The sequence below is a fragment of the Thalassophryne amazonica genome, chromosome 8, assembly GCF_902500255.1.
Source record: "Thalassophryne amazonica chromosome 8, fThaAma1.1, whole genome shotgun sequence".
NCBI lineage: Eukaryota > Metazoa > Chordata > Actinopteri > Batrachoidiformes > Batrachoididae > Thalassophryne > Thalassophryne amazonica.
The window spans coordinates 15,830,416-15,842,108 of NC_047110.1; the positions used below are offsets into that span (position 1 = coordinate 15,830,416).

At 39.5% G+C, this 11,693-nt stretch overlaps 1 protein-coding gene across 2 annotated transcripts in view; it reads right to left on the reverse strand.

Moving 5' to 3' along the window:
* The window catches only part of sycp3 (synaptonemal complex protein 3), a 79,872-nt gene extending 68,461 nt beyond the window's left edge, over positions 1–11,411 (reverse strand). For both annotated transcript variants that reach the window (XM_034175764.1, XM_034175763.1), the window contains exons 1-3: positions 11,050–11,411; positions 4,250–4,334; positions 4,088–4,122 (exon numbers count right to left, since the gene is read on the reverse strand). In XM_034175764.1, the coding sequence (XP_034031655.1) occupies positions 4,088–4,122; positions 4,250–4,334; positions 11,050–11,170 (241 nt within the window). In that variant the 5' untranslated portion in view covers positions 11,171–11,411. The remainder of the gene's footprint in view (positions 1–4,087; positions 4,123–4,249; positions 4,335–11,049) is intronic.
* Between the last annotated feature and the right edge of the window lie 282 nt (positions 11,412–11,693).

The following is an 11,693-nucleotide window of genomic DNA, read 5'->3' on the forward strand; positions in this document are numbered from 1 at the left end:
GTGATGGAGAACTTTAAACTGTCACGCACATCATTGCATGGCACAGAGGTACAGAGCTGCAGAGGCATAAATCAGGCTTTAAATTAATTACATAAATCATCATAAATTGTAAATTTATGTAAATGTGATAGCTTAACTATTTTTATATTTATTTTGATAGTACCTGTACCTGGATGTGTTGCTGTATGTGGTTAAATTACTTTTAAAATTGCTCAAAACATAAAAGGTTCTTTCAGTAGTTCAGTGCAGTTGGAACCAAAGTGGGGTCATGTTCTGAGTTGATACTACTCTCATCAATCAAGGGACTCTAGTGTTGTGACTTCATTTGATAGTGGCAGTGGAAGAATGATAAGAGAGAGAGACTGATAAATCAGGAAATGACATGCAGCAGTGGGGCTGAAATTTTTATCATTACTGCAAGTCAGTAACATGATGAACTCAGACTACGATGAATGGTGGTAAAATTCCTTAAATGAATCAAGTCAGAAATGTTAAAATGGCGAAACAAAAGCACAGCACAGACAAGTACATCAGAGTTTTCTGTAGCAGCTGCTGTAAACATCATACATGTTCTGGCAGTGGTAGCTTGCCCATATGAATGATTGTGAAATGCACCACCAGAAAGAAAGAGCCGAGGGAATTTGTCTGTCACATTCGCCCACACAGTTTGTCATTTGATTTTTAAATGGACCACAATGGAAATAAGTGTTTTCACTTTCTTGTGTCATCCATGTATTTTTAAACATATTTACAATTATATACTTACATTGAATTTATTAAATAAATTCTCACTCACACACACACACACGCTTTTAATATATAGATGATTTACTGCCCCCGGCTGAAATGCCATGTTCATAGAGTCATAATGTAAATATTAATGTCCACTGTTCAGCGTTGCTAGCTAATATATGCAACTTCTCTAAAAATATTAATCGTATCAACGTTCAGTTTTGGCACCATTCGTCCTTGACCCAAAATAAATAAACATAACAAATGGAAAGGGTCAGCTCTCCACAGTTTGCGATCAAAATTGTATGCATAGAAGCAGAGCTTTTTGTCTTTTCTGAATTCTGCTATAAGCAGGTGCTTTTAATTTGATGAACAGAGACTGTGGCAGAAGCCATTAAAAGCTCTACACTTTTCACTTATGGTACCAAGAGTATGATACTCAAGTCGCTCATGGTAACAGCAACATAACACTTAACTAAACTGACTAAATCATCTGAACTACAAAACACAATAACTCAATAACACTAACAACATTGTAAAACTAACATGAACCACAACAACATTTAAAACCCCAAATCCCCAAACTCCCATGGTGCTTGGGAGCACAAAGTCCATTGTTTACTGGTTAGATAAAATCAATAATTTCTCAAAAAATATTTGTCCTATAGACTTTCCGTTTTCAAAACATTTATCCTTGACCCAAAATACATAAGCATACCAAATGGCAAATGTCAGCTCTCCCCGCTTTTGGGTGATTGAAGCCATACACACAGATGCACACAACAGGCCACTTGGCTATTATAATATAGATGCTCATACGGCCGAGGGTATTTTACCATTGTGTTATATTATATATTGCGTCCAGCCTGTCATAAAAAAAAGGTCATTGGTGAAGGTATTTCGTCTTGTCTCATCTGATGAAATTGTAAAAATAGAATTGGGTGGATGAATAAAATGCTGTCTGGTTTGGGATCAGTTAGGCATATTTTAAATATATTTTAATGTTGTGAAAGTGTCGTGACACGGACCCACAACAGGGGGCGTTAATGAACGGACAATGGATAAGCCAAAAAGTAACAATTTAATGTTGTGAATCGCACAACGAAGTACAGACAATAACAATATGGTGGAATGTCAATTATACACAAGATGACGTGTGGGCAGGCTCGACGATAGAAGACATCTGGCGAGAGAAGAGCCGGATCCCACACAGCTTCCACCACCAACGGATCTGAAGAACACCGGAGCCGCCAAGCCCTGCGCCCCAGGTGGCCACTGTCTTCAGCAGTCAGACCCGGTACTGCTGGCAGAGAACAGAGACAGTACTGATGAGTGTGAGTTTGCACACTCAGTAATCCCACAGTCAGTGTTTAGTTAGGAGGGAGAACCTCCACCTCCAATCACACACTCGTACAGCTCCTGTGAAACCACTTATCTGGTTTGGGGTGTGAGGCGAAGCCGTCGCAGTCCACACCAAACGCCAATTCAACAGATACGGCTGCAAATGAGATCAGACTATTAGTCACAGTTAAGCTTAGCAGAGAAATTACCTGATTGGTAGCTGATTTCTCGGCGGGGAGTTGGAGTTGCAGTCCGGCCTTTATGGTGGTGGTGATGTGTAGTGGATGAGTGACAGCTGGTATGGATGATGAGTGACAGCTGTCACTCCCGGTTGCTCCGACGCCCTCTCGTGCTTGAAGCCCGCACTTCAAGCAGGGCGCCATCTTGTGGTGGTGGGCCAGCAGTACCTCCTCTTCAGCGGCCCACACAACATTTTAAAACAAAACTAAAGAGTGCATGAACTCTTTCCTCATAGAGAACTCAGCCACTCAGACTGCTGCAGTAGATGGAAATGGTTTTATAACTTTTGAGGTGGAAACCATCGTCTGTATCTGGCAACACCACGCTTCGAGCAAGGCGCATTTCTACCTACCGCTATAGGTAGAAATGGTTTTCTGGTTTTCACTTGAGGTCACCACAGCACACCTGCTATGGACCTGCAAGGTGACTTGGCACAGGTTTTATACCGGATGCCCTTCCTGATACAACTCCACATTACATGGAAAATGGACAGGGGCGGTCTTCAACCAGGAACCACATGAACCGCTTGGCAGAAGCACATAATTATGTATTTTCTTCCTCCAAAATGTTTTAACAGGGCTGAATTCACTTTCTTTGTTATGGGAGTTCATCTATGACAAGACATTGAAGGTAGCCAGGGACTGCAGTGGAGATGCTAACAGTCACAGGGGGAGGCATTTTTTTTTTTTTTCTTTTTGTCTTAAAAGACTCTGAATATGATCCAGAGAAGACAAACTGCACAGCTTGGTGACAAGGTGTATGTTGTTAATTTTGTTCCAGAAGTCCCACACATAAAAATAATGAAACACAAGTAGAAAGAACAGTGTATGCAAGCAGAAAACTATCCTCACAAGGGAGCAATTCTGCACTCTGAGCACACAGTACAATATCTGTACGAGGAAAAGTATTGGTGCAAAGGTACATTCAAGTACTTGCTGGATGCTCCCTACACACTCACAATGCTCAACTCACTTGCTCACCAAGAATTAATGCAGAGTTACGAGTCAAAAAAGTCAATGTGGTTAGAAAATGTTTGATATTTTATAGCAAAATGCTTCAGAATCAGCACCACATAAAACAACTTATGAACATAAATATTACAAACCATTTCTGGAAATATGATGAAATCTGTGAGACAGAAGCAGTCTCATTTTCATAAAATTACAATTTTATTCAGCTGTGAGTATATGTTTTAAGAATTACAACTTTACTGTCATCATAATTTACCATATTTTCCGGTGTATAAGTCACACCAAAATGTTTCCTGAAGAGGGAAAAACCCATAGATAAGTCATACCTTTTTTCCTATATTATCAGCCCTTTGAGATTTTTGTGCATTGTTGAGGTGTACTTTTTAATTATTGCCAATTACTCTTTTATGTTATTTATTTTGTTTATTGCTTTGATTCCTGAGAAATACCTATGTAAAGAGTCACAATAGTTTTTTATTAATAATAACAAATGTGATTTTTTTTTTTTTTTTTTTTTTGGTATATTAAGTCACACCAGTGTATAAGTCACAGGGCCTCCCAAACTAGTAAGCATACCATGACTTATACTCCAGAAAATAGTCACTTTATTCTTGGACCAATACACCTTTTTGCCAAAATATTAGAAGATTTTCTAAAGTGTCTTGAATACTTAAAAATATATTTTTCCTTATAAATCATACTTGACTAAATGTAACAAATTTATTTTATTAGCCTACAGTGCAAGTACTGAGGTTAAACACACTGTACTAATAATGAGGACAAAGTACAACAAAACTGCTTACCTCCGAATTTCTCCAACATGGACTGCACCTCATTTCTGGAGGAGTTAAGAAAAAAATGAATTTAGTATTTAATTCATTTGGTCAAAAACAACCATGTCAAATATAAATATATAATTGGAACATATCAAATATATGTAATAAAATAAAACTAATGTCGAGTACCCAACAGCACTAGTTGGTTCCTCCTCTTCAAAGTCAGCTGCAGGCCTCTTCTTAGATGACTTGTCCACAGCTAATATTTTATCTTGTAACAGTGGGAGTAAAAACCCAAATTACTAAAACCATTTGTAAAGCAAATGACACTTAAAATGTTTTTTTTCTGTTTTTTTTTGTTTTTTTTTTTGTTTTGTTTTTTGAGAAATTGGTCAACGGTTTATCAAATTGTCAATAACTGCAAAAATGTAATAAACGAGGTAGGTACATAGAGCCACAAAGTATAAGTGAGTATGTGATTTTGGCAAGGTTAAAAAAACAAAACAAAAAAAAAAACCAAACTACATTGTGTTCTATTTTGCTTGATGGCTAACATTATTGTGAAGGTGAACCATTTAGCTGAGTGTATCTGCTCACAGTTGATCTGAGATAAGGTGCATTATAAGCTAAATCAGCATTATCAACATGCATGTGCCATGACAATGTCTAATCCTCCAGTCAAAGTTCACGTTTACCTACTTTAGTAAACAAAGCGTAGAAGTCGCATTACTGGAGTGTGTGATCTATTTATATTTTGCCCATAAAGTTACAGTGAGGAAAATAAGTATTTGAACACCCTGCGGTTTTGCAAGTTCTCCCACTTAGAAATCATGGAGGGGTCTGAAATTTTCATCTTAGGTGCATGTCCACTGTGAGAGACATAATCTAAAACTATCCCCTACCAAGAAGCAAGAATTCTGGCTCACACAGACCTGTTAATTTTTCTTTAAGAAGCCCTCTTATTCTGCAAGATTAAATTAGTAACACATGATGCTGTCATGGTTTAAAATCCTGCAGGGCAGCAAGGTCCCCCTGTTCAAGCCAGCACATGTCCAGGCCCGTTTGAAGTTCACCAGTGACCATCTGGATGATCCACAGAAGGCATGGGAGAAGGTCATGTGGTCAGATGAGACCAGAATAGACCTTTTTGGAATCAACTCCACTTACCATGTTTAGAGGATGAGAACAACCCCAAGAAAACCATCCCAACCGTGAAGCATGGGGGTGGAAACATCATACTCTGGGGGTGCTCTTCTGCAAAGGGGACAGGACGACTGCACCGTATTGAAGGGAGGATGGATGGGGTCATGTATTGTGAGATTTTGGCAAACAACCTCCTTCCCTCAGTAAGAGCATTGAAGATGGGTCATGGCTGGGTCTTCCAGAATGACAATGACCCCAAACACACAGCCAGGGCAACTAAGGAGGGGCTCCGTAAGAAGCATTTCAAGGTCCTGGAGTGGCCTGGCCAGTCTCCAGACCTGAACTCAATAGAAAATCTTTGGAGGGAGCTGAAACTCCAAACCTGAAAGATCTAGAGAAGATCTGTATGGAGGACTGGACCAAAATCCCTGCTGCAGTGTGTGCAAACCTGGTGAAAAACTACAAGAAATGTGTGACCTCTGCAACTGCAAACAAAGGCTACTGTAGAAATATTAATATTGATTTTCACAGGTGTTCAAATACTTATTTGCAGAAGTAACATACAAATAAATTATTAAAAAAATCATACAATGTGATTTCCAGATTTTTGTTTTTAGATTATGTCTCTCACAGTGGACATGCACCTAAGATGAAAATTTCAGACCCCTCTATGATTTCTAAGTGGAAGAACTTGCAAAATAGCAGGGTGTTCAAATACTTATTTTCCTCACTGTACATTAGCAGCTTTAAGCAGTGTTAAAGCAGCATGTCAGGTACACATTGTTCCGTGGATGGTATATGTGGGATGCAAAAGTGGAAATGGCAAATTTGCCCAGTACAAGAGTGGAAACGAGCTACCGTACATCACATTTGCATCCTACACATTTTTACAATGGAACAGCAAGATCCCAAAGGACGATCTGAGTGACTAAATTAGTATAATTATTATTTTTTCCTTTTATGTTACATATCTAAACTATAGCACCATGCTCATAAAGTGCAAACCTCCATCAACACTAGTTTCCAATTCCACCAATTCTTACTTTGGAAAACATTTTCAAGGTCAAAGTCCTGTTAGAAGTGGCTTTTTATAAGCTAAAATACAATACAAAATATAGATCAAAGGGGCTTTTCAATGTTAAAATCAAATATTTGCTGAATCCGCAATACGGATCAGAAGATGAGATCAAACTTAGTCTATTCATTCAGAGTGCCAGTTTGCACCTCATTGTCACAAATGAGAGTGACTGAGGCACTTTCAATTGAGATATAATGCAAAATGTACACCAAATGGGCTTTTCAATATTAAATTCAAATGTCCACAAACTCCAAAATCCGGATCAAACTTTGTCAGGCGATAGTGAGCGCCAGTCTGCACCTCACTTTCAAATATGAGAGTGATTGGGGCACGTTTGATTAAGACATAATGTAAAATATTCATTAAATGGGGTTTTCAATGTTAAATTTAAATGACCACAAAATCTGTAATCCAGATCTGATCCACACTAACTTTGCCCGTCGATAAAGGATATCATCCTACATGCATCTTTTTTGACAGAGTTATGAATTTTTGAAAATTCATTCAGTATTCAGTAGGGATGGGTATCGAGAACCGGTTCCTTTCGGGTATCGTTAAGAAATTATTCGATCCACCGACATCAATAAGCTTTGTGCTTAACGATTCTGTTATCGGTCCTTCAGAGTGGCCGTTGTTTTGGCGGGTGTTTGTCAGGAAAATGATCATTTCTCTACATTGATTACAGACCCTGTAGCGGGTCCTTAATCAACTTTTCTGCAGCGCGGCTTTGTTTTGAACCTTGAACCAATCGAAGCAGTGGTTCGCAGATTGAAGCAATGCTTCGATCGATTGCTTCGTTTATTCTTTCTTTCGTTTAATTTTCCCCCGCTAAAACCCCAAAGAGCATACGTCTGTGCGTATTATTTACTTTTTCTATGTTAAACAGACCTGTTATGGTCTTCTGAAACAGTTGATAGATGTATTTTATAACTTAAAAACGGGAGCGATGCTAACGCGTTAGCATGTCTATGGCATTTTCAATGTTAAAAGTTAGCGTTTAGTAGCTGAAGCTTTCATCACGTTCAGGTGCATTTGTTTTCAAATTGTAATATTTCTTAAATTTATTTTTGTTTATATATTAATAATCTAATGATTATTATATACAATTTTAGAGAACGAGACAAAAAGAACCCGAATAGAAACACAACAGAAAATATATAATAGCAATTAACAATGAACATAAATAAATACATACATACATATATACAGAAATAAATAATTGTTTCCTGTGAACACCTAGTGACTCTTACATCTCCATTTCTTCCCTGTCTTATTTAAGTTTAATGACAGTTTGTTTCGGTCAAACCATATTTTCAGTGTGTTAATTTCTTCAGTGATTTCCTCCAGAACTATCTGCCAAACTAGAAAACTGCTGCATCCTAGTAAGAGCAGAATACTACTGGAATGAATTTGAATAAGGAAAGTTGGTTTTTTTTGTTGGTTTTTTTCCTCACTAAATGGGATGCTGCACTCACTCCAATTTATCGTCTGGAATAGTCCCAGATTGCATTTCAGAGCTTCTAGAATTGAAACATTTTCGTGCGGGTGGTGTTGGGGGGTAATTTTGGGTTTCAGCTTTTTTTGTTTTTCACCACTTTCATCCCTGAATATGAGTCGTGATTCACTTTTGTGCGGATTAAAGTTACTAACTGGGACTCCTGTCTCCGTTCTGTTCACACAGCTCCAAATGTTGTGCAGCTCTCTGACGAGTCAAGTTAGAACGATAGAATCCAGTCTGAATTAATAACTTCAAAGCGAAACACCGTTTTGTTTATTTTTATTTATGTCCAGAGATCAAGGATACAGTGACTAATTTCATATTTATTTACTTTAAGACTCAATGAAATACACAGAAAACCTGTAAAGCCTATTTTTAGTACAAAATTCATGAGATATCGAGAAGGGAATCGATAAGGATTCAGATCAATAAGCAGAATCGATAATGGCATCGATATCAATAAAATCTTATCAATACCCATCCCTAGTGTTCAGGGATTGGGATTTATCCAATTTTCCAACATTTCTCTTGACTTTGACCTTGAAAATTTAATTGGTTCTTGCCTATCAGAATATGAATCCTCTGTATGAAAAAAAAATTCATAACTATATATGAAAAACTGTAGGTTACATGCTGTTCACAGACAAACTGGCGTGAAAACATAACCTCTGCCCAACTTCACTGGCAGAAGCAATAAACCCGTCCAAATAGTTGATAATGTAACATAATGTACGCACGCACACAAATTTAAAGAACTAACAGATCTCTGGATACCTTTCCTGATATGGACTGGGTAATGTGTTAGGAACAAAAGGATGTCACATCGTTTGACGGAAATGAAAACTGTCAACCTACATAGGACTGAATTCAAAGACACCCTGAAAATTAAAGCAAAAGGATGATGCAGCAGGCTTGTTCACGTTGCCAAAATTTCATTGCAGAAACTCAAAATGGAACTCAGTAGTTTGTATGGCCCCTATATGCTTGTATTTATGCCTGTCAACATCGGGGCATGATCCTAATAAGATGACAGATGGTGTCCTGGAAAATCTCCTCCGAGATCTGGACCAGGGCATCACTTAGCTCCTGGACAGGCTGAGGTTCAACCTGGCGGAGTGGGATGGACCGAAACTATGTCCCGGAGGTGTTCTATTGGATTTAAGTCAGGGAGTGTGAGGGCCAGGGAATGGCATCAATTCCTTCATCCTCCAGGAACTGCCTGCATACTCTCACCACATGAGGCCGGGCATTGTCATGCACCGGGAGGAACCCATGGTCCACTGAACCAGCGTGGACCCTGGGTCCTATAATGGGTCCAAGGGTTTCATCCCAATACCTTATCGTAGTCAGGGTGCCATTGTCTAGTCTGTAAAGGTCTCTGCATCCTTCCAGGGACATAACTCCCCAAACCATCACTGACCCTCTACCAAACTGGTCATACTCCACAGCATCTCCAGACCCTTTCACATATGTTACGTGTGCTCAGATTGAACATGCGCTCATGTGTGAAAAACACAGGGAGCCAGTGGCAGACATGCCAAATCTGGTGTTCAATGACAAATGGCAATCGAGCTCCATGGTGCTGGCCAGTGAGCACAGGGCCCATTACAGGACAGGCCACCCTCATGAAGTCTGTTTCTGATTGTTTGGTCAGACATTCACACCCACCCACAGAGCTGTTGCTCGTGTATTGAATGTTCATTTCTCTACCATAAGCCGTCTCCAAAGGCATTTCAGAGAATTTGTCAGTACATCCAACCAGCCTCACAACCGCAGACCACGTGTAACCACACCAGCCCAGGACCTCCACATCCAGCATGTTCACCTCCAAGATCGTCTGAGACCAGCCACTCGGACAGCTGCTGAAACAATCGGTTTGCGTAACCAAAGAATTTCTGCACAAACTGTCAGAAACTGTCTCAGGGAAGCTCATCTGCATGCTCATCGTCCTCATCGGGGTCTCAACCTGACTCTAGTTCGTCATCGTAACCGACTTGAGTGGGCAAATGCTCACATTCGCTGGCGTTTGGCACGTTGGAGAGGTGTTCTCTTCACGGATGAATCCCGGTTCACACTGTCCAGGGCAGATGGCAGACAGTGTGTGTGGCGTCGTGTGGGTGAGCGATTTTCTGATGTCAATGTTGTGGATTGAGTGGCTCATGGTGGCGGTGGGGTTATGGTATGGGCAGGCGTCTGTTATGGACGAAGAAGACAGGTGCATTTTATTGATGGCATTTTGAATGCACAGAGATACCGTGATGAGATCCTGAGGCCAATTGTTGTGCCATACTGTACATCCAAGAACATCACCTCATGTTGCAGCAGGATAATGCACGGTCCCATGTTGCAAGGATCTGTACACAATTCTTGGAAGCTGAAAATGTCCCAGTTCTTGCATGGCCGGCATACTCACCGGACATGTCACCCATTGAGCATGTTTGGGATGCTCTGGACCGGCGTATATGACAGCGCGTACCAGGTCTTGCCAATATCCAGCAACTTCGCACAGCCATTGAAGAGGAGTGGACCAACATTCCACAGGCCACAATTGACAACCTGATCAACTCTATGCGAAGGAGATGTGTTGCACTGCATGAGGCAAATGGTGGTCACACCAGATACTGACTGGTATCCCCCCCAATAAAACAAAACTGCACCTTTCAGAGTGGCCTTTTATTGTGGACAGTCTAAGGCACACCTGTGCACTAATCATGGTGTCTAATCAGCATCTTGATATGGCACACCTGTGAGGTGGGATGGATTATCTCAGCAAAGGAGAAGTGCTCACTATCACAGATTTAGACTGGTTTGTGAGCAATATTTGAGGGAAATGGTGATATTGTGTATGTGGAAAAAGTTTTAGATCTTTGAGTTCATCTCATACAAAATGGGAGCAAAACCAAAAGTGTTGCGTTTATATTTTTGTTGTGTATATATATATATATATATATACACACACACACACACACATAATTATTATTATAATCATTTCACGTCATAGCCACGGAATCAGTTCCTTTTTTTTTTTTTAAACTATGGAAGCATGCAAGTGCCATACCCACCACCTACACACACATACAGCCTTGAGTTTAATGTCACAGTTTAACTATAGTCAACAACAGTATATTATAGTATAGTATTATATACATAGAAAATAGAATTCTAATAAATATTACAGTAGATTAAATGTCATAGTTGAACTATATTAAAGATAAAAGTGTGAACTGCTGTTAATATCTACTATCTAGCTAGTATCAAGCTAACATTTACCTTTTCCATCATCCTCTGAACCACTCAGCTCCTTCTTTTCTTCCTCTTGCTTAAATTCAAATAGTTTTTTATCAAGTTTGTCGTTATTGTATTTTTTCATCTGTTTTCTCCCTGTCGCCATTCTCTCAGTCTGTCTTATTTTAGCACAGCTATATCAGTTTCAAACTTTGTTAGCTCTTTGGGCCGAAGCGCTCTTCCCGCCACAGGTAGTCCAGGCTGTGTTGCGCAAAATTATGTGAACCATTAGATTCTGTGACCTGATTAGACTTTTGACTTGTAGTAGCATGTTTCCTTAATACAGAATCTCGGGGAAATTTGAAAGGGAATTATTTGCTAATAAACTGTAAAGATGATTTAAGCACATTCCTTTGTTCCGTTAAGTGGTTTTATTAACATTTTAGTCTAGTACTTCTATTAACTGCAGCACTTCCGGCAAGAGTCTTGTTCACATCACACTGTTCAGCCTAACAGCGACGCCCGGTGGCTAATGTGAGAACTGTCACAAACATCACACCACATCTCCCCCCTTAGTTATAGCATTAAACCAAAAAATCGTTTTTCTTATGCCCCATGTCCTGGAAGTTTTGGGTAGAAATAAGAAACTGGTTACTTAGAATAAATGGCATCCTAGCGTTTGAGATTTC